This window comes from Myotis davidii, unplaced genomic scaffold (genome assembly GCF_000327345.1).
Source record: "Myotis davidii unplaced genomic scaffold, ASM32734v1 scaffold174, whole genome shotgun sequence".
Taxonomy (NCBI): Eukaryota; Metazoa; Chordata; class Mammalia; order Chiroptera; family Vespertilionidae; genus Myotis; species Myotis davidii.
The window spans coordinates 2,064,639-2,088,778 of NW_006289087.1; the positions used below are offsets into that span (position 1 = coordinate 2,064,639).

At 39.7% G+C, this 24,140-nt stretch overlaps 1 protein-coding gene across 6 annotated transcripts in view; it reads left to right on the top strand.

The window, feature by feature from the left end:
* The window catches only part of WDR26 (WD repeat domain 26), a 36,083-nt gene extending 15,930 nt beyond the window's left edge, over window positions 1–20,153 (top strand). For 4 of the 6 annotated variants that reach the window (XM_015562356.1, XM_015562357.1, XM_015562358.1 and 1 more), the window contains 7 exons: window positions 3,593–3,733; window positions 6,726–6,845; window positions 8,124–8,269; window positions 8,785–8,863; window positions 9,150–9,279; window positions 12,653–12,838; window positions 18,838–20,153. In XM_015562356.1, coding sequence (XP_015417842.1) covers window positions 3,593–3,733; window positions 6,726–6,845; window positions 8,124–8,269; window positions 8,785–8,863; window positions 9,150–9,279; window positions 12,653–12,838; window positions 18,838–19,109 — 1,074 coding nt within the window. In that variant the 3' untranslated portion in view covers window positions 19,110–20,153. Of the gene's footprint in view, window positions 1–3,592; window positions 3,734–6,725; window positions 6,846–8,123; window positions 8,270–8,784; window positions 8,864–9,149; window positions 9,280–12,652; window positions 12,839–15,494; window positions 16,217–18,837 lie in introns of those variants that run through there. The other 2 variants (XM_006761255.2, XM_006761256.2) reach the window with 1 other exon arrangement.
* The last annotated feature ends 3,987 nt before the right edge of the window (window positions 20,154–24,140 follow it).

Consider the following 24,140-nt stretch of genomic DNA (forward strand, 5'->3'; position numbering starts at 1 on the left):
TGCCTGTTGAAATCTTTCATTGTTTTGTGTAATTTGTGGAACTTTTGTTACACACACACACACACACATCCGTTTTTATTCCCAGTGATACATATGAACAGTATTGTATTCTGGATTTAAAATTCTAACTTCTCTCTAAAATCCGATTTGTCATTGTGTGTAACCAGGTGACCTACAGATTTGTTGAAATAAGTATTTCCATTTCTTTCAGCCACTTGGGCATTTATCAAGCAATCAGAGACGTTCATGGCTCCAGATAGGTTAAGGAAATGTATTTGGTTAGCAGTCCTTCACCTAAAATCATAAAGTGAATGATCTTTTTTAAAAATTTAGAATTAGAATATATTAGCCCAGGATAAAGATTTTGGACTCCGATGTTGAAAAATAGAGAAAAGGATCCATAGAAGGAAGTATTTTTAACATAAGAGATTTAAATCTGAGGACATACATCAAGTCAGTTCTTGTGTGTCTGTAACATGCTGTGCATGAGGAAAGTAATTAAGAGCTAGTCTCTGCCCTGAAGCAGGTGTTCTTTCCTTCTCGTTGTACCATGTGCTCCTCTGCCATTCCCATGGCCCTGGGAGCCCCTCTGAGAACAATGCTTTTAAATACATAGACCAAAACACATAATATAAGTATATATTACATACTAATTACTAAGGAAACCCAGTTATAGTGAAACATAGTTATCAAAATCATACAGATACAGTATAATAATACATTGCTTGTTTATTAATATATTGAATAACAAATTGTAACAGCAGACCTGATAACTACCAAAATTTTGAAGTAGTGAGCGTAAATAGTATTTTGATATTTCTGCAACAACTGTAATGATGTGAAAATATTTGAGATTTTTATTAACAGTGTACTAATATGCTGCCTAATATAATAACTAACACTGTACCTTATTAATTACCTACATTCAAGATTGAAGGAAGTACGGAATTTTAGCCCATGGTTCATAAAAATAAAGATGTGCTTTTCCTCTCATTTATGTTCAGGGACCCCTGCTTCTATTCCTGATTGACTCCTTGGAGATCTCAGGGATCTAGAGTTTAGGAAAGGAAATTAACACTGAAATAAGTGCCACACAATATACATCACGTTTTATGAGAGCACATGAGCTTCCCAGGTGGAGCACCTCCTGTGAGCCTTGCTGTGCATAACACAGGGAGAGACAGGAACAGGGCATTCTAGAAAGAGGGGGACTTTTCCTCACCCCCAAATAAGAGAATAGCATGCGTGAGGCATAGAGTCGGAAGTAAGGGTAGGAAAATAGTTTGGGATCCAACCATGTCCTTTGAATACTACTCTTAAGAGTTGTATGTTCGTTCAGCAGTTATTCTCAGATGTCTGAAAAGAGAGCAAGAATATCAAAACTGTGCTTTCTTATGTTTTCTTCTCGCAGCAGTGTGTGAGAGCCACGTCTGTTTGGAGAGTAAGACATGTAAACCTCAGGTGAAGAAGAAGTAAATAATTACTTAGGCAAAGCTAGTTACCACTGGCCTTTGGATGAAAGAAAACATGGCAGAGCATTTGGGCAGTTCCGGGGAAGAGATTTCGTAGACTAGTAAGTGAGGTTAATAGATTCAGGAGCAGCCAGATGAAGAAGGCGCTTGTATACTTTGCTAAGGAATTTAGACTTCCTTGCCAGTGATTTCCAGAGTGCTTTTGTCCGAGTTCTGGTTGTGCAGAATGTTAATAGATGTTACGTGTGAAGGGCTTTTGTGGCCAGATTAGTTGGGAAATGTAGAGTTAATGCTTACATTCCCATCTGAGATGTTATGGTTTTAGTTTGGTATGATGGTATTTTGTTATGCCAAATACTATTTGAAAAATGAGTGAGAAAATTGGTGATCTTTTTGCGTACGTATTTTTAATGGCTTTAAAAAAAAAAATCTTAGAGAACCTTAAGATTGAATTGCTGTGATCCCACTGCCTAGTTTCTTTTAACGGGTTTTCTTACCTTTGCCCCTAAAAACAATAGTCTTGCCCATTCCCCCTGTCAAAATCTAAGCAAAATTAAGTGAATTCCATGAACATGGTATTTCTGCTTTGGGTAGATTAGTATAGAGAGACTGTTCTTGTGAGAATATAATATTAATATCCTCTTTTTTTTTTTCAACTTTAGACCAAAGTCTGAAACTTACTGCCTTTTACCAACTCTGGTTAAATTCCTACCTCTATTTCCTGTCCTCATCCAGCAATATCTCCTAAGACAGAAATTTGGAGGTTGTCTTTGAACATTTCCTATCTCGCTCTGTTCTATCAATTTTATGTCCCGAGAATAATTTGATCTGGCCTCTTTCAGTCCCGACTGTGTTCATTTAGGACCTCATTTCTTGTCTTCACTCTGGTTGTCGCATTGGCTTGTTAAGGGCGTCCTTATCCTGTGTCCCTTCATTCTTATTCGTCTTCTACATTGTTGTGTGAGTTCTCTTCCTAAAACCAAATATCATCTATGTACTCCACACCTAAAAAATCGTAATGGCGCTTCACTCACAGGATAAAACTTACCCTAAAATAAAGACGTCGTGCTTGACACTTGCCACTTCCATGCTTGCTCTCTACAGTTCATCCTGCACGGCCCAAGAGTATCAAGTTGTTTAGAGTCAGGCTCCCCAGGTTCAAATCCCTACTTGCAAACAGAGGCAAGTTCTACCCTCTCTAAATGGAGGGGAGGAGAATACTTACCTTTCAGAGTTATGAGGATTAAATGAGATACTGTTTGTGAACAGTGCTAATATTGATTACCACCAAAGTGGTAGCTCTGCTGGTGGGAATGTAAAATAATAGTACAGACATTTGGAGAACAGTTGGGCAGTTCCTCAGAATATTAATCATGGAGTTGTGTATAATACTGGAATTCCACTCCTAGATAAGCTGCCCAAGAGAAGTAAAAACATAGGTCTGTACAAAAACTCATACATAGTGGTAGCAGCATTATTCATAATAGTCAAAAAGTAGAAACAATTCCAATGTTCATCAACTGATGAGTGAATAAACGAAGTATGGTACATCCATAAACTGGAATATCATTCAACAATTTAAAAAAATAAGACACTGATACATTCTACAACCATGCCAAGTTAAAGAAGCCAATTACAGAAGACCACATGTTGTATGATCCATTTACATCAAATGCTCAGAATAGGCAAATCCATAGAGAAAGTGCAGTTGCCAAAGGAAGAGGAATGGTGAACGACTACTAATGAATATTAGTTTCTTTTGGGGGTGATGAATTTTAGGTATATGTTATCTCAATAAAGCTGTTTTAAAAAATAAGTAAGAGGTAGCACTTCCTACTCCTACCTGTTTTTCGTTTCCCTGAAAGCCCCCAAGGACATTGTCTGTGTCATCTTTATGTTTCCGTCTAGCACCAGGGTCTTGTGTAAAGTAGATGCTTAAAAATGCTGCAGCATGACTGGTCTTTCTGAAGCGAGCTTCTCAGAGCTTCATTTGGGGTAAAATTGTGCACTTCCTCAGATTATATTATCACAGTATATCTTTGTAGCTATATAAATTCTCATGCCCACGAAACAGTACTTTAAGTATGGAATTTAACTAAGCTGTCTGGTTTTCCTCCTAGGACACGCACCTGTTAAAACTGCTTAAAACATTAGAAGGACATGCTTATGGCGTTTCTTACATTGCATGGAGTCCAGATGACAACTACCTTGTTGCTTGTGGCCCAGATGACTGCTCTGAGCTGTGGCTTTGGAATGTACAAGTGAGCAAGTTCCATCCGTGGTGTAGCCTTTAAGTAAAGCGTCGTCATCCTGCACATTTTCATTATATGGAACAGAGCCATTCAACCAAAATTACCGTAATGTGCCTCTTCCAAAAGGAAATTCTTCAAATGGAACCCAAGGGTCCAGAAATTACACAAATTTAAATATTATGCTAAGTACAATTGAGTTTTTGGAAGAATGGTCAATAAGTATTTTCAGGAATGCTGTACTGTAGAAGTCTTGCTATTTACTATGGTACTTTGTATCTCCAAAAAGATTTTATATTTCGTAGTTTTCATAATTGTACACAAAACTTATCTTTCAAGTGTGAAGACATCGGCATTGAATCAGATTTTCTATTCTAATGGCAATCACACCATCTCCCTCCCTATATTTAATTCTTTATTTAGTTTAGTAAACTTAAATGATGTTTTCAGTACTTACTATTAAGGGCTTTATTACTGTTTCTAAATGACACATGAACTTTATCCAGGGCCCATTTTAGATAAACTCAGCATTAAGTTCACTCCATTACCTACAGTTTATGCTTTGGAAAACTTATAGTTAGGATTTTTTTAAAAAAATATATTTTATTGAGTTTTTACAGAGAGGAAAGGAGAGAGACAGAGAGCTAGAAACATCAATGAGAGAGAAACATCGACCAGCCACCTCCCGCACACTCCCCACTGGGGATGTGCCCGCAACCAAGGTACATGCCCTTGACCGGAATCGAACCTGGGACCCTTCAGTCCGCAGGCCGACGCTCTATCCACTGAGCCAAACCGGTTTCGGCATAGTTAGGATTTTTAAATTTTTTTTATTAAAAACTTCCTTTGCTACGTTGATTGATTAGGTGATTTTTTATTTGTTTGTTTGTTTTTTGTTTTTTTAACTCCTAGGCTATGATTTGAGTATAAAAGTATAAATTTCTAGGAATGCATTTTGAGTCTGGGGAACTTTATAAATAAGTTGATTTTTACCAAGACAGTGAAGATTAAGCTGCATGGAAATGACTCAAATAAAGATAGAGGACAAACTGATACTAAGATGTACCTAAAGATGATATGCCATAATTTTAATCCTGCTATTATATCAGTAAAATTTTCTTACTGCTCAGTCATTTACTGAAGTTTCAGCACCAGCCTTTTATTAAAGAAATTTTCAAACATTAAGACAAGTTGAAAGAAGAGCCCAATGATTACGCATATGCCCACCATTCTAGATTCAGTGGTTGTGAACATTTGTGTGTGTGATACATACATACAAATATGCATACATACACATTACACATATATTCATATTCACAACATGTCAAGGTAAATTAGATATATTTTACACCTAAATACTTAGCACGCATCTCAAAAAAAAAATAAAATTAACATCCTCCTATATAATCAAGGGCCATTATCTTATCAAAGAACATTAACTATAGTTCTCTGTTATCTAATACTCATTTCATAATTTAAAACCCCAAATCATTCCCAAAGTGTCTTTATGCCATTTTTATCAAACCAGTATTGTATTTGGGGTTGAGTTCAGGTGGGGGGCGGGGAGGGGAAGCAAAGCACAAAATAGAATATATGGCTTTCTCAATAAAATAGGTTTGAAGGGAATCTGACCTAAAGGATAACAATTTTTCCCATTAAAGCTTTTTTCCCTCTCTCCAAAGAAGGGGAATGTAGTCATAATCCTGTAATAGAGACTCTTAACTTTCAGTACCTGTTTAGTCTTCCTTTGAGTCAGTGTTTTAATTTCTGGATAGTTAAACTATTTTTAGCTTAACTGTTTTACTGTGCATGACTTTACATACTTGTTCTAAAAGGGTGGTCTTTTTTAGTCAGTTTTCAAATTGTTTCGTTACGTTTTTAGGTAGGTTCCAAATTAATAGCCTCATATACTCACTATCCTGAACATAATAGAAGAAAAGGCCAGTTCAGAACTTAGTGTATTAACATATTCCTGGGTAGAAAATGCCGAGGATTTAGCTCTTGCATGTGTATTTGTGCTTCTAAACTTCTATTTTAACCGTTTATATCAGCCAACCCAAAAATAAACAGGTGAGAGCAGTTAACAATATGGGGGAAGGATTTAAGATTGCGGAATATTTTTTTCAGTGTAAGGGAGACATCTGGTTTTCTATTTTTGTGCCCCCATTTCCTGATCATACACTTTGTTTTCACTCTTTTTTTTTTTACTTTTGATTACCCATTTCTCACAGGAAAGTTATGCCCATGTACTTTTAATTATACCAAGGGCAGCTATTCTCTCTCAGATCCTGTTTCTAATCCATGAACAAAATGGAATCAAGACTAGATTAAATGGTATGTGTCTACCTTCTAAGTTGAATAACTTAGAAAAAATAACAGGAGGATATCTGAAGGTTGTAACCACTAAAGAGCCTTGCTTATTAGTTGGGAATGCTTTAGAATGGCTATTGCTAAATAGTACAGAAATTCCTCTCTCTTTTCTGTTACTTTTAGTTGAAATAAAGTTACATATCAGAAAAATAATTTTCATTTCTCTCTTCCCATTTCCCTACTACATTTTGAGCATCTTGAATATGAAATTTAACACCCTTGGCTTAAAGGACATCGTTTTTCTACCTATTAGTAATGTTTCTGAGGAATATTTAAAATAAAATGTGGCCTGAGAAGTCGTGGAAACTCAGAAGGAGTAGGTGTATAGTGTTACACTTTTCCTCTTGGGAAAGATTACATGTTTTAATCTGTGAATGTAATTGATTTCAGATGAGAATTTTATTGGAGTTTATCTCATCATAGCTATTCTTGGGGTCACTGGTGCCAGGCATTGTTCAAGTCCTGGATTTTTCTTCAAGTCTTTAATTTCTCTTGTAAGTGCTATAAGCATTTTTCGTAAGGCCAATGTAAGAAAACTAACCAGATATCCCAGTTAGTACTCTTTTATTTTCTGTGCACTTTCCCTTTACAGGGGTATCTTGAAGGTCTTATTCACAGTTTTATTTCTTTGTAGACGGGAGAGCTAAGGACAAAAATGAGCCAATCACATGAGGACAGTTTAACAAGTGTGGCTTGGAATCCGGATGGTAAACGCTTTGTCACTGGAGGGCAGCGTGGGCAGTTCTATCAGTGTGTGAGTATTTAGTTTTCCCTTTCAAATGTCTGCTTGTTTGAAAGCAAATTTAGTTCTGTTTAAAGAAAGAATTCACTTGATTTTTATAAAATATTAGAAGCCCAGTGCACAGATTCGTGCACCAGTGGGGTCCCTCGGCGTGGCCTGCGGGGATTGGGCCGAAACCAGCTCTCCGACATCCCCTGAGGGGTCCCGGATTTTGAGAGGGCGATTCTCAGGTGAGGTACCCCAGAACTGGGCTCCCTCCTCTCTGGGTAGGCTCACTGCCGCTCTGCTGCAGTCTCCGGGCTACGGCAGCCAGCTGGGAGCCCTGCAGCAGAGCGGCACTCACGCCGAGGGAGTGCACTGACCACCAGGGGGCAGCTCCTGTGTTGAGTGTCTGCCCCCTGGTGTGGTCAGTGCACGTCGTAGCGACCGGTCATTCAGTCTCTTAGGCATTTATGTACATAGGTAATATATGGCCTGGCCAGTGTAGCTCAGTTGGCTGAGTGTCATCCCATGCACCAGGAGGTTGCCCGTTCAATTCTCAGTCAGGGCACATGCCTGGGTTACGGGCTCCATCCCCAGTGGGGGGCATGCAGGAGGCAGCCAGTAGATGATTCTCTCTCATTGATGTTTCTGTCTCTTTCCTCTCCCTAAATATACTATATGAAGGCCTTGTTTTAACTATTTTAAGTGTTTGTGCAAAGTGTAGCCCATGAGTTTAGTAAAACGTTTAAAATTTGTTTTACTAAGTTTGTGTTTAAACTTTTAGGATACGTTACTTGTTATAGTGGTAGTTCCCGAATCTGTAAAGTTAGCACTTTTAATATTCAAGAATCTTGATCTTTAGAGCACATTACAAATTTGGTGACATAATTTTTAAAAATGACATAACATATTCCTAAGTTTTATAACTGTAATTACAGTGTTGGTAATCTTTACATGTCTCAACTTCTGAATATGATAGGACAGACCCCGGTATAGTGAATTTTAAAGGAATGTTTGAATTGTTTTCTAATAGACATTTGCTTGGAGCTTAGGAATTCTTTCTTTCTTTGTGTTGACCTGTGTGCAGGGTTTTTGAAGGGAGGACAGATTGGCAGAGATGCTCGCCCCCTCCCGCTTTGGTTTCAGTGTAATGAAATTTGACTTGTGTTCAGATTTTCATGATTAAAAACATTTAATAGACAATCTTATCACAGAAAAATAAGGAATTGCTTTGTTTCTTTGTTTGCTTTCTGAGTGGTGCTTGTTTATTTTTAATGACCAAGGTCATTGTTATTTTCTCCTGCTCAGGATTTAGATGGCAATCTCCTTGACTCCTGGGAAGGTGTGAGAGTGCAATGCCTTTGGTGCTTGAGTGACGGGAAGACTGTTCTGGCATCAGATACACACCAGCGAATTCGAGGCTATAACTTCGAGGACCTTACAGATAGGAACATGTAACTATTTTTTGTATTCATTGAATAACAATTATGTGGTTTATATTAAAATGTGTAGTTGAGTCCTGGCCAATTTGGCTCAGTGGATAGGGCGTCGGCCTGCGGACTGAAGAGTCCTGGGTTCGATTGTGGTCAGGGGTGCATGCCTGGGTTGGGGGACTTGGTCCCCCGTGGGGGTGCGTGCAGGAGGCAGCCAATCCATGGTTCTCTCTCATTGATGTTTCTCTCTCTCCCTCTCCCTTCCTCTCTGAAATCAATAAAAATATATATTTTTTAAATGTGTAGTTGAACTCGCTCTTTAGAAGATTTTTTATGGATTTGGTGTTAGTTAATTCCGTGGTGATTTGGATTGATGGTCAGGTGATGCTGAGTAATCCTTAACTCAAATTATAGTTCTTGTAAATAATGACTAAAGACAAAGGTGTGATATTTAAACTAGAACATTTTACATTTTAATAATTTGAATGCCTTGATTCCTAGTATGTTGCTTTTGACAAATTGTTTTCTGGTTACAGAGTACAAGAAGATCATCCCATTATGTCTTTTACTATTTCAAAGAATGGCCGATTAGCTTTGTTAAATGTAGCAACTCAGGTAAGTTAGTTAATATGATTCCCAGAAAAATTTATCTTAGTTCTAATTTTAATTGTGAGTTTTATTATAAATATAAACAGAAATATTTATACTACTTATTAAATTACACTGCATGTGTTTGATCCTAAGTGCATAGAATCAACTCTAAATTTGTCAGAACACTGGCATTTTACATAAATAGAAAATGAAAATGTTCCATTAGGGAAAGGGATATTCACAAATGATTTTTTAAAACTCTTTTTTGAGTTGGTGTAAATAAATACCTATATTCTCTTTTGTCTTACAGGGAGTTCATTTATGGGACTTGCAAGACAGAGTTTTAGTGAGAAAGTATCAAGGTGTTACACAAGGGTTTTATACAATTCATTCATGTTTTGGAGGCCATAATGAAGACTTCATCGCTAGTGGCAGTGAAGGTAAATCATTTGTGTCACTGTCCTTTCACACGTATTGGTGGGTTTAAAGTTCTATAATTTTTTCAATATGTGAGGGTGGGCATGTCTCCAAGCAAGTTCAGATGTTAATTTTAAAGGTGTGGGAGTTACTTATCCAGTACACTGTTGATTTCTCCTTTTTTGGAATGACTTGAGTCTTATCAGAAATTAATAGTGTTGCTCTGACCAGTTTGGCTCAGTGGATAGAGCGTCGGCCTGCGGACTCAGGGGTCCCAGGTTCAATTCCAGTTGGGGGCATGTACCTGGGTTGCGGGCACATGCCTGGTGGGGGGTGTGCAGGAGGTGGCTGATGGATGTTTCTCTCTCGTCGATGTTTCGGACTCTCTGTCCCTCTCCCTTCCTCTCTGTGAAAAATCAATAAAATATATTTTTTTAAAAAGAAAGAAAAAAGAAATCAGTAGTGCCTGTTCTGACCATGTGGAGATGTTTGGTGCATGTATCAAGTCAAGATTTAGTTAAACCTTTCATATGTTGACTTGTTTTTTTCATGAGACTAATGTTTTTTATCAGAGGTTAGTATATAAAAAGTCAAGGTTAATTTGATGTTTTACCTGAACTTGCACAGAGTTGACTATAGGTAGATATATGGCATTTCTTTAATGGCCTAAGAGAGTAATTTAGTTTGATAATTCATATGGTCTCAGAAAGACTGAAAGTACAGAATTGTCTCTACCACCTTTTTGAATAAATTTATGCTCCAGTCTAACAGCATTAGTATTTCAGGCAAGCATGTGCCTAAAGTAGTCAGTCTCACTTAAATATATAAATTGTTTAAAACATGTAAGCACAGATAAGTAAGGCAGTATTAAAAATTAGTGTACTTTTTAAGGTGAACGAAAAAGAAACATAATATAGCAATTTTTCATTTAACACATTTTTCTTGGGGTCTTACTATACTGTTCTAAGTACTACGACAGCAAATTACTTACATCTCTTTTTAAAATACTGTGAATCTGCTTTTACAAGATACTCCAAGGAACTGGATCATGTTGTTAAACACTTTGGGAACGTACCATTTTTTACATAAGATCTTTAGTGTCCCGATCCTGCCAAAAAGCTCATCTCCATAAATAAGAGGATCACATGTGATCCGTGAGTTTTTCCTGTGTGTATAAGGTCTGTGTAAGGATTGGGACAAAAGCAAACATTTAGGAATTCAGACTTGAACATGAAGTATATGAATTTATTCTCCACCCCCCTCCTGCCCCCCAAGTCGGTGACAGACAGCATTTAGAGGAGAGAAGAGTGATTCGTGAGGTGACAGTTGAGAGTTTACTTCTCTCTAGTCAAAACTTTTTTACCTGTTAGTTCAATGTTATGTTCCCCTGATTCTCTGCTGGTTTCTATTTGGATGTGGTCTAAATACAACCTCCTACTTGCCTGTTAGCCTCTTTCCCCCTGTGCTCTCTTCAATCATGCCTCTGGTGGGTTTTCCCCTCTTAATTATTCCTCACAACCCCCAGTAGCTCTTAAAAATAATATGTTCTCTAGAAGTGCTTTAATATGTATGGATATCGTTATCCCTAGTCGTGCTAATCTTTTCAGAATTAAGTCTGATGAATAATGTAGTTACACCACATTATATTCTGTGTAGCGCTAAACATGAAACGTTTATTTTGAACAGCATGTGGATATAGTGAGTGTATTATCTCTGAAGGTGACCACAGTAATTCATTTGTCTTTCATAAGGAATATATTCCAAAGCCCTTCCAAATTCACAAGTATGTGAATGCCAGTATCAAATAGACCAGTTAGAAAACCTTTCCCCCAAGAAAGCATGCCTTTCCTCCAGCCTTTTCTCCGTGCTGGCAGCATACAGGAGAACTGCTGACTGTGCGCCTTTGCGTAAGCTCTGGGTCCCCTGGATCGGGGCGGCAAGCAGGCTTGATCGCAGAGCTGTCATTCTGACCTGACTGCTTGTGGCTGCCTCTTCGGGAAATATCCTCCTTGGATATGTGTTCATAAAAGCATTTTCCTCCAAATGTAGCAGATTTTGGTTGCATCCACACTTTTCAAGCCTGTAATCTTCGCTTTTGTTGACTTCTTCAGTTTAAGAAGAAACAACTAATCTGCTCTCTCTCTTTTCTTTATTTTGCTATTTGCATTTTATGTAAGAAAAAAACTATTTTCGAAAATTACTGAACAACAGGTACTTTCTAGGAAAGACAAATGCAGTTCTTCAATGACTGTCTTAGCTTTTGCTTCACATAAACACACACACCAAAAGTTCAGATACAGTCGCAGCTTTTCATCTTTTCTTACAAGTTTTGAAACCAGGGCATATTTCTTCACCAGTTCACACCTTTCACAACTCGGACACTTCCTCGTTTGGCAGCACGCCCCCTGGAAGTTCCCACATTGACCAGTAGATCTTCAGGTTGAACACTTTTCTGATTTACCCTGGGATTCTGCCTTCTGTTTAAGAACCACCACCTACATGTGCTAGCTCTTACGGTAACACACGATGGTTACTGTGTGCAGACTGTTCAAAACACCTTTTCATGTGCAAACTTCTCTGTCCTCAGAACACGGTGAGGAAGTGTGAATCCCCATATTCAGAGGAAGCGTTGCAAAGCGTGGGCATCGTGCCCAAAGTTACACAGCTGAGCCAGTGATGGGGGGAGGGTGTGAAGGGTCATCTGACCACAGAGCCGCACTCTGAACCACTCTTCTGTATTATTTGGTTGGGTGTTTGTTTTCTTTTTTTTAAAGGTTTTATCACAAAGTAACAAAGTTGTGGGGGGTTGGGTTTTTCTGGTCATTTCATGGGGTTATAAATAGCCGACTGCAAAGCCATATGGTGATGCAGATATGGGACAGTTGTCTAGACTCGCTGGTCAGCTCCTGAGAGGGCCTCCGGGACGGCAGTCCCAGCTTCACCATGCACTAGCTGTTAGCCACGGGCAGGGTTCAGAAGTCTTGTCTCTGAAAGCGGGGTAAGATAGTACCCACCTCACAATGGTGGTGAAGATTAAATAATATATCAATTCAAAAAATAATAACATGTACCTAGTACATTGTAAGCACTCAGTCAAGATTGAGCTGTTAAAAAAAAAAAAAAGATTGAGCTGTTATCCTTATTATTGCTACTTTGAATTTGGATACATTGCTTTTCTGTCACCACATTTCCATAGAATTTATCATCTCTAACCTACATTAATGTATGTATATTTTATTAAAGTGGCTTTTCATCAGGTAATTTGTTAAACTGTTAATGTTATATTTATTTTTTTTAAGTCCTGAGAGTGAAGCCATGTGTTCTCTGTGTGTGATGAGGCTGGCTTTGTTAATGCAGAACTACTTCAGACTGTTCTCCGAATTACTGTTCACTCAGATCACAAGGTTTACATGTGGCACAAACGTAGCGAGCTGCCCATTGCGGAGCTGACAGGGCACACACGTACAGTCAACTGTGTGAGCTGGAACCCACAGATCCCCTCCATGATGGCCAGCGCCTCAGACGATGGCACCGTTAGAATATGGGGACCAGCGCCTTTTCTAGACCACCAGAATATTGAAGGTAACACCACTGCCCAGCTCCCGTCTCCTCTCCAGGTCAAACGGCCCTGCTTATTAGAAAGCTGCAGCAGTTGAAAGTGTGGGATATCATTTATCTTCTCCCTTTTATAGAGATTGTGCACGCACTCCTCATTTGGAGTTCAAGTGCTCTAACATACAGTGTTGTTTTTGTGGTTTCTTTGGTGGCAGAGGGAGAATAAGCTAGCACATGCCACCTCATTTACAACCAGTTAGCTAGTTAGTGGTGTCACTTTACAATCTTAGAGAAATCTTGAAGCATTTTATACTTAAACTCATGAGAACGAACTAGTACACAAAATGTGAGCAACTTTAGAATGATCTTGATTATGGATTTTACCCTTAAAAATAAACATCTGTTAACAGCATGTAGCGTACTAGCATGAGATGTATGCATGATGGATAGAGAAAGGGAAGGGAGCTACTGAAATGTCATGTACCTGTGTGCCAGGCAGCATGCTAGGCTTGTGTATGTATCCCCCATAAACCTTCACGGCCCTAAAAGGGAAGTGTGCTCACCCTCATTGCTGTGGGGAGAAAACTGCTGAGGCTGCAGGTCTTGCACATCCAGGCCTGAAAGGTGGTCCCCCTGCTTCAAAGACTTGGAGGTGAAGAAAGAGCTTAACTGAGCCCAGATAGCAGCACTAGAGAGAAGAGGTAATGAGAAACTCTATGTAAATGACATACCCTTCTTTTTTCAAACGGAGCAAGTAAAATGTGTAGTTTGCTTAGAAGGAACTAATTTACCTAGAAACAGATTGTTTTGTTCATAGTGTGTCCCACTGAAGTGTTTTAGTAAGAAAGATGACCAGCTGCTCTCAGTTAAGTTATTCTCACCAGAGGACGGTTGTCAGGACAGCATTTGTGGTTTGAAAAAGCCTCTTCTCCATGCTTTTATTTTGTTGATCTTTGTGCTACAAACTATAAAAGCCTTGGCCAGATCTTACTGGCAGGTGAGGATGTATGGCCAGAGATGAGGGGGAAACATGAAGAGCATGTGGGTCACAAAGTTTTGAGAACTCCTTCCCGGTTGTTCAGACCGTGAAGGGCCTTTCTGTATTTGTAGATCACTACGTGACTTTCTAACATTCCTTACGGGAAATCACCTAAGACCAAAAAACTTAACCCCCTTTTGTTGTCCTATTTAGATGTCAAGACCCACTCTCTCAGATGTTTTATAAATCTATAACTATAATTATATGTGCTTTTCTAACTTTATCAGTCATTTAAAAGCTTTCTTTAAATAAGCATATTTGATTTAAAGAAGTAGGAAAATAGGTTTATCGTAAGAGATTTATTGTAAGTGGGTTTGTTTTAGAGCTGCCTTGAGGGTATGTGTACTGCAGTGGGATCGAGTTCGCTGCTCTTTGGTGGGTGTGATTACTGTGGATACTCATTGCAGTGTGTAAGCCAGGTGTTAGCTCAGCTGTAGGGTCGGGGTCTAATTCAGCAACTGTCCATTGTATTTGGGTACATAGGTATAGCCCCCAAAAGATTTTCACTTATACCTAAAATAGGAAAAAACTTTTATAATTAGAAATTTGGTTATATGCCTTTGATACAGATATCTTCTGGGTTCTTATTCCCCTGCTTGAAAACGTGTTTTTGTGTGGGTTTTTTCTAATTAAAGTAATACCTGTTTGGAATAGAAATTTTGAAAAACATAGATGAAACTAAAGAAGTTGCCATTGAAAAATCATAACATCCCAAGATATGCTATATATGTCATTTAAATAAAAATTTGTCACTTAATTCCATTTCAAAATAGAGAATTTGTTAACCTTTTATTATAATAGTAGAGTTTCATACTGTGTGCGTGTTTTTTTTTGTTTGTTTGTTTTATTTTGAGGAATATATAAAACGGAATAGTCTCAAATACTAACATATGCTACACTTGGATGAACCTTGAAAACAGTATGCTAAGTGAAAGAAGCCAGACACAAAATAGCACATATTGTGATTCCATTTACATGAAATGGGCCTGAATGGGCAAATCCATAGACAGAAAGTAAACTAGTGGTTGCTGAGGATTGGGGGTGGGTGTTTGTATATGCTAATGGTGATACAAATGTTCTGAAATTGATTGTGGTGACGGTTTAACAATCCTATGAATATACTAAAAACTACTGAATTGTACACTTTAAATTAGTACATTGTATAGCATGTGAATTATATCAGTAAAGCTGTTGATACATTACCCCCCCCCCCAAAAAAATAGGGTGATTTTGCAGAATTTCAAACTGAGCTACTAAAAGGAGAATTAAGTATATAGTTATAATGCACAGTTCTGCCTTGGACTGCCATATATGTCTTACTGTTATAAACTGTCATAAAGATTTTCCTATTGTGCATAACTATTTCAAGGTTCATTTTAAAAGTAAAAGATTCCAATATGATTATTCACTTGAGTACTGCACTATTCAAAGTGATCATGAGTTTAGCTCGAATGTATAGTCTGACATGATGCAGGCACATCGTTTTAGTGATGATGGTGAAAGTACTAAGAGTTTGCCTTTATGTGTTTGGTTTTTTTAATATCATGGTGTTGATTTTAAAACTTTCTAACTGGCGACTTTTTTCTCCCCCTCCCCTCTTCTTCCTCTCACCGCCCTCCCCATATACTCCTGTCTTGTCTTCAGAGGAATGCAGTAGCATGGATAGTTGATGGCGAATTTGGAGCAGACGACTTCTGTTAACTTAAATTAGTCGTATTTTAATGGCTTGGGATTTGGTGCAAACAAACATGATTGATAGCTGGACAGACATGCTCGTCATGAAAAAAAGAACCATTTCTGAAGCCCGATTGGGGCCAAACACTTACACCTTGCTTCATAGTAACCGGTTGAGATGAAGCGCGTCGTTAGAACGTTGTTGGACACCATGTTGAATTCTCCCCCATCGGTTGTGAAGAACTGTGCTACATTCAGGCTTACCCATTGAACTCAGTATATATATTTTCCCCCCCTGCCTTTTGTCTGGGGGGATACCATTCTTGTTGCTCTTCTGTGTAATGAAGTTTAAAATGCTTGTTTGGAAACTTTATTTAACAGTTTAGAAGGCTTGATAGAAAGAGTGCATTAGTCTGAAGAGTATACATTGGATAGGAAAGAATTTCCTCCTTTTGTTTCTCCAAATCTTTCCGCCTTATTTAGCTTGAGATCTTTGCAGCTTGGTTCATGGATTCTAGCCTTGCCCGTTGCACAGTATATACAGATCCAGATGATAAACCAGTGAACTATGTCAAAAGCACTCTCAATACTACATTTGACAAAAAGTTTTGTACTTTTCACATAGCTTGTTGCCCCGTAAAAGGGTTAACAGCACAATTTTTTTAAAAATAAATTAAGAAGTATTTATAGGATCAAAGTGACTTCCTTTGTATACATTTGGAATCTAAACCAGCTTAAAAACAGTTTCCTCTGACTCAGATGCGCAGTGCAACTGACGCAAAGCAGTGGGAAGGACGTTACACAGGACATTCAGAGTAATAATGCGAAGGTTTGCCCCCTTTTGTTTTATTCCTGAAGTACATCAGTACCTGATCTTGAAGAAATTCAAGATTTAAAAAGAATGTTAAATACAATCAACATGAGAGATCAGTAGTCAGCGTAGGCTTTCGGCAGTGCTTGTTCCCAGCTGGTCTCAGCTTGGGAAATGGTTTGGTGTGATCTAGCGAGAGAGCAGACGCCAGCAGATAATAACTACTTCGGAAGTTTCTAGTAGAACAGCTCGTTAGAAGAATTCAGCGGGTTACAGACATATTTAACCTGGGGTTAAAACCTCATAGTCATTTCTCTTAATTGCCCTTAATATTTTGACATGTAGGGATACATCCATTTAAAGAATCTTCCTTGTCAGTTTTTCAGATATTGCCATACTGAACCTCATTCTAAACTGGTGCTGTGGGTAGTCTTTCCCCCTCCCCTCCCCTTTTAGTGAAAGGAAAGGTTTCCTTCATGGAAAAGCACTTTTAATTTTGAGAATTTCACAGTTCAAATAAGCCAAAAGCCTGGTGTTCACATTGTGCTTTTAAGTTCGTAACAGCTGAATGCAACATCCTTAGACTCCTTTGAAATTCCCTCCCTTTTTCAGAAGATAAATACAGTGACCACAGCTGTTACACTGGGAAGAGGAGTGGGAATGCATGCCCCCAAAATAAGATTCTGGTGAAGAAAATCTTGAACTAAGTTCCCCATTTGGCCCAGCCAAGTCTCTATTATTACCATGAGTAGACTCTAGGATCCACGAAGAAGGGAAAAACTTGGATATCAGAAGTTCTTCCATTGGGGCTGAGGGGTTGGGGATGGCAGCAGAGAGACGGGAAAGTCGGGGAAGGGGAGAAGAAAGAAAAACACAATTGGCCTTAAAATAGCACGGATTCTCCCAACAGCTCTCCTAGTCAGAGAAAATGACAAATCGTGGTCAGCAGATTATTTTATCAAATTGGTATGTAAAAGATTTCTTTAAGCTCCATTTTGCAGAGATCATTACTTAGAATCAAGAATTCCTGTTTTGATACTTCTGAGTTAAGATACTATATGTTACAGTTTATCTGGTACTTCATTTTTCTTAACTACAATTACTTTTTACTTTAAGCTTGAATAAAAAATCTTCATTGGTAACTGTATATAATTAAGTGGCAACTTCTCTTTACCTCAGTACAGTTAAATCCATATTTTAAGTGATTCATGTATTTACCCTGAAGCCGTTAATACACCCCAGTCTACAGTAACATCACTCACAGAAAGTGGGCCTAGACACTCCACAGCTGTTTACAAACATGGTTACGGCGTGTCCGGGAACATGGTAACGCTCGCTGAAATGTGTGCCCCTTCCGGGCAGTTAGGCGCTCGGCTTCTGCTCTCCTCCACCCAGCCACCCCCAGGCCTGCGTTTTCAGGGTGCTGCTCAAGTCCAGTGGCAAACACTTTGAAACAGTGGAGGAGCGTGAGGCACCTCTCGCAATGACATAGCTCCCTTAAAACGGAGTCACAGCTATGCAAAGGTTTCTGCAGCAGCTAGCTAGGTGAGTGTGTTTCCCAGGTATGTCTGAACTGGCCCCTTTCTACATACACTGGTACTTTGCTGTGCCAATTTGCTGTAAATGTCTGTCCCCTGCATTTGCCATGCTGTGAGTGTGCTAGAAAGGTGAAATAAATAAGAAGAAACCCAGGGACTCAGGGTACAAAGACCCCAAGAGCAGGATGGCCTACCCCTAGATGTAACTGAAAACCGTAGTGTGGCATAGGGTGAAGAGTGAGAATATATGGGAGAAAACTATCAAACCAGCCGCAAGATACTAACAAATGTATAAACTGAAAAGTACCAATACTTTTTGCACATAGATCAAAATAGAGTGGAGAATTTTGGCTCCCAAAAATCAGGTTAGTAGGCTCATTTCCATGTGCTTAAAAATGTTTTTTTTTGTTGTTGTTATTCATTGATTAAGGGCTAGAGCAAGTATGGAATTCAATGTCTTTTTCCTCCAAATAATTGGTTATTAATAGTACAGTGTTGGATTTGGGGATTACTGAGACGCGTGTGGGTGGTAAAGAATTAGGAGTGGAGAATTGGGAGGGATGGCTACGCTTCAGTTTTGGTTTTTGTAGTTTAATTACTAGTGTTCATGCCAGCTACCTTTCTGTTACTCTTATTGGCCAGGTAAATGTGTTACATAAAACCAGGTAAGTAGTTTAAACAGAGGAAATTTTACTTGCAAGTGCCCCTGCAAATTGGCCTATTTTAGTGGGTGGGAGAACAGAAAGGGGTTACCTGACTTTAAATATAAACTAAGTAATTAAAATAACCTGCTAGTTGCAAAGGGGGGAAAAATCCAATTTTGTATTTTCTTAATCTGAAATCACACTAGCAGTAATCTGGCGATTTATTATTAGGAGTGTTCTCCCTCTAGAGTGGCATTCCGTGACATTAATAGAAAACCCTTCTTTCCCACCCTTCCCCATCTTGAAATTTTCTTTTTTAGGATGTTGGTTCCTGCACACAAGAACCTCTGCTCACAGTGGTAAATACATGGTACATCTCTTGAAAGGGACATATCCATGTCAGTTTCTTTCACAGCAGAAGATGGCTGCTTTTGAATGGGGAGGAAAGAAGACATTTTTCTTAATATCCTTTTGCCCCATCTCTAAAATGTATACGCATTTTGATTTGGGTTTAATGTCTCACTTAGACGTTAGCATCTCTCTTTTGGGGTTGCTCTCCAAAATAGTACTTCCAGTCAAAAACCATGTTTGACTTAATATAAACAAACTTAAAGAGAGGTGAATTTCATTTTCACATGGACACTTTCTAAAAACAGGGTGAACTTAATTGAAATTTTTCAATGTTGTTAGGCTGTTGTTATAGTAGCTGCCCTATATAGTTGCAAAAACAAAAACGATAAAAACTCATCCCCTATCTACTTAATCCAGATAGCCTGGATGTAATGGAACTCATAGTATAAAAATGTGTGTGTTGTGTGTCTGTGGAAGAGAGAGAGTATTAATTCATAAAAGGCCTGGAAACGGCTGTTCTAGGCTCCTGTCAGTTTTACTAAAAGTCTTGTGCACATGCGAATGCCCTCTGAATTGAAGGTTTGGTTAATACTGGTATATTTTTATAAGACTGATACGGCGTCCCCATCTTTGAACTTAAACATTTTCATTATCAGGGTCAATGTGCTAAAACTGAATCGTAACATTTTTAGGCACAGATGGAAAAAAAAGATGTTATTGGCTCCTTGAAAATGTGTGTGTGTGGCGAGGGGACTAGATCCACAAGAGCATGTGTGTCCTTACAAACCAAGCTGGAGAGATCAAGAAAAGAACATGTGTTGATCTCAAGATTTACATGGCATTGTGGTGGAACTATTAACATTAGAGCTTTTGGTATGTAATAACTACTTGCTACGGACTGATTAAATGTTTCAAAGGATTGTGTTCTTAAATTTGGGGGGGTATTGTTTTTTGTTGGTTTGTGTGTGTTTTTTTAACTGCCTCTCAAATTATATTTAGTACTTTAAATTTCTTTGCTTTATTATTTCATTAAAGCATAAAAAACTTCAGGTCTCTGATATTTATTTTCACTTGTCCCACTAATTATTTACGAAACACCCTTTGTTAAACGTTTATAAATGTGTAGTATATTAAATGTCTTTAAAATTTTGTTCAATTGAAGCTACATTAACTTTGATTTGTGTTACTGGTTTGTTTTTTTTAATACACCTTTCCATGTCAGTGCGTAGCACTTAACCAATCGTTTGTATTCCCTTTCAATCCAATAAACAGAATGAGTAAGTAATTGTTGCTGTGTTAAATCTCATAATATGCATTGATGTTTTAGTACTGTTTTTACCTGAAACAACCAATTTGCTGAATTTGACTTTTTAAGTTGATGTCTAAGGAAGCACTGTTTTATCTGTTGGGATATCTTTTTAAAGAACTATTGTGTGGCATCATGGATTAACTTAGAAAAATTTACATTTTAAAGGAGTCACATATCCCACTTGTTCAAAAATATTACTGATTTGAAATTATGCACTTAGGCATCGAATACATTGATTAGTAGAGAAAATATACTTCTAGTTGGAAATTAAAATTTATGTCATCATAATTGTATTAGTTCTTTAAAGATCTTCTTGGAGGAAAGCATTCATTGTATATAAACCTGTAGCACATTTGTATTTATGGGGGGAAAAGAAAACCAATTGCCCCATCTGGGTGAATTATTACAGAAGTGGGCTTTAAGATTTTTACTAAGGGTGGAGCTCTGTTCAGTAAAAGGAAGCTCAAACATGGAAAATTAGTATTTGGCAGGCAAATGCTGGCCGTCAGCTTAGAGTAGCAGAGCCACTCAGAGGCCAAGAGGCACTGCTTTGAGCCAGGGTTGCGGCTCCCTCTGGTCACCAGGCAAGAGAACAAAGGAGTTTTCCTACTGGTTTTCCTCAAATACGGCTGTGCATTGCAGAGGGAGCTGACTCGGATTGTTCTTCTGCGTTTCAAACTTCATGCCAGAATCCAGCACCAGGAATTGAGACCTCCTGACCTTAAATCTAAGAGTAGAGAGTGGTATTTTAAAACAATTCCCTTCCACTTAAGAAAAGTTGATGGTCTTTGGTTACATCATTTAATGACTTCTTGAAATTTTTTCTAGAAAGAAGATTCAACAAACAGTATGACCCCATCATCCTAATACTACCTCCAAGCATCTTAAGTGTCACCATTGACTTTGTGGCAGTGAGCTCTTCAGACTTTATTGGTGTACTTAACATGAGTTTACTAGGTACGAAACAGTATTCTAATCACATAATTAACAAAATATTCAAGCAGCATGTAATTAATTATAGCTACCGCAGGAAATGGGGAAGGATGAGTTTCAGTCAAGTTTTCAATTCCAGAATGTGAGGGCGATCTGGCTGCAACCTCTGTCACCCCATTGATCGCCAGGGTTGATTCGGCTGATCTGGCTGGCTAGGCCGGTGTCCCCCTCCTCCCTCACCGATCCATGTGCGTCCCTCCCGAAGCTGCGCGCTCGGTCGAAGAGGACGACCTCCCCCCCTCCCCCAGGAGAGGACCGGTCTTGGTCAAGGGTATACGAGTAGCTGCGCTCCCCTGCCAGAATCGCCAAACAAGCTCTCAAGTTTTCAATTCCATTTTGTCTTTTTTAATATATTTTTTTATTGATTTCAGAGAGGAAGGGAGAGACAGAAACATCAATAATGAGAATCATTCATTAGCTGCCTCCTGCACGCCCCACACTGGGAATGGAGCCCACAACTTAGGTATGTGCCCTGACCAGGAATTGAACCGTGACCTCCTGGCTCATAGGCCCACACTCAACCACTGAGCCACGCCGGCCGGGCTCACTCAATTCCGTTTTGGAATGAGGATTGGTGGCTTCTTTGGTCATATTGATGCAAGGGGATCCCTCATATACATTTCAAAACTTTTTTCTTTTATAGCCTCAGGAAAAAGAGCTTACTTAAGACAAAGACATAGTCATGGTGATTGACCATATCCACAATTCAAATTAATGAATGTGCTAAATGTTTTTCATTTAACTTGGAGATTTTTAAGCCACCTTACACCCCAAGTAATTTTATGTTGTCAATTGGCACCGATCCACTCGTAGGCAGTTTTGGGGAACCACAGGACCACCATATTACTGCAGCAATGAGAACAAGAATTAGAAGCAGGACCAAGTAGTGTACTGAGAGGGACTAACCCCAAAGCTGCACACCCATTTGGTCATTGAGGATCATTCACCCGGGACAGGTATTCATTTGGGCTGATGTATTGGATGCTTACAGTGGGCCAGTCACGATGGGTCAGCCACTTAATATGCATTCTCACTTAGTTCTCAAAGTAACTACAAGCAATTTCCATTCTACAAAGGAGGGAAATAGGCTAAAATAAACCAATAGGTATAAAGGAGTTGGGCCTCAGCGAGGTGCCTCTGAGCTCCTTTGTAAGCACTACACCATACAAACCCCCCCAGTCTACAGACGGCCACTTGCCTGGGAATAAAGCTGACGGTTAAAACATGTCAGCCCGTCAGCCCTGCCCGCATGGCTCAGTGGTTGAGCATCGACCTATGAACCAGGTCACAGTTCGCTTCCAGGTCAGGGCACATGCCCGGGTTGTGGGCTCCATCCCCAGTAGGGGGTGTGCAGGAGGCAGCTGATCAGCAATTCTCTCTCATTGATGTTTCTATCTCTCCCTCTCCCTTCCTCTCTGAAATCAATAAAAATTTTTTAAAAAAGTCGGTGCTTTTCCCCCTTTACATCATTTATAGAGAAGCACCTGGAAAATGGGAAAAAAAACTAGAGTTATCCCCCTTTCCCGGCTTTGCTGCAGACAAGCAATATAAGAACAGTGGTTTTGTTTGTTTTTAAGCTCAGTTCATGTCCCAGAAGAGCTGTCCTTTGTCATAAGTGCCGCCTGACAACCTGTACACGGACAGCCAGACTCACAACTGCGTGGGTTTGATGTGGGTTACTGAGAAAACTTGAAACAGAAGATAAAACATTTCGGTCCACGGTCCTCCACCACCTTCCAGCTACTCGATGGAAGCTGTTGGCGTCTCGGTTCTAAGGATCTCAATTCTCCAGCAGCTCCCGTTGCTGTAATAGCCTGAGTAGAACGTGAAGAGACCCCGGAAGTTAGGGAGAAAGGCCGAGTGAGGAGACTGAAAAGGTGCCTCAGAAGGAAAAGGTTCAAGAGAGATGCAAGCAAAGTAACTTCTATGTTACAGGTTCTTGGCCCTTTACCGGAAGAAATACAGGATAACCACAGGGAGCAGGTTCTGAGACCCCCCCCCCTTCCCCAAGGCCAACAGAACCAGGTTCCCGTGCCTGCTGTCTCACTGCTCCTTCCCAGTGTGGCCGGGCCACCACGTCCACCCTGGAAACGTGGGCCTATCTGCACTGAGTTTTTTGCTGGCTCCCTGGCTTCTGCCAAAGCTAAACCTAGTCCAGGGTCGGAAGGACATGAAACGTTTGATCCTTTGGTGACCACACGCCTTGTTTAGCCACCCAGTACTGCCTCAACAGCGGGAATCATCCCTTTGGCCTCTGCCATAAAACATACCACGTTCTGCCTAAATGCCAATACTTAGGATTAAAGCACAAACGAGGACTGAGGATTAACTTCCAGGTTCACTTGCCCCAGCACAGAGCCGAAGAGGTTAACTGCTCTCCCCAGGGGCAAGATTTACCCGTGTAGCTCCAAGGAACCGTTTGCTTGGACGCTGCCGTGTCTGAAACGGCTGGTCCTGCAGCTCCCACTGCGAGTGGCCAGTGCAGCAGGACAGCATCCAGGTAACCTGGCACCGTGCAGAGCGCTGACACCGAATGACTGGCTATTCCTGCCTCTAACCCAGCCGTGGGCAAACTACGGCCCACAGGCCGGATCCGGCCCCTTTGAAATGAATCAAACTAAAAAAAAACAAAGACCGTACCCTTTTATGTAATGATGTTTACTTTGAATTTATATTAGTTCACACAAACACTCCATCCATGCTTTTGTTCCGGCCCTCCGGTCCAGTTTAAGAACCCACTGTGGCCCTCGAGTCAAAATGTTTGCCCACCCCTGCTCTAACCTGAGGAGCATCTACCAAATCCCCTCTCCAAGCCCACAGAAAGATGGCTGGGAGAGACCATGTGCAAATGGGTCAGGTAGCACACAAGCACGAGAGCTGGCCACAGCCAGTGGGACTGCGCGGGTCTGAGGGTGACTGTGGAGGCAGCGGCTCTTCCATGAAATCTCTCGGTTAATTTTTCCCCTCCCC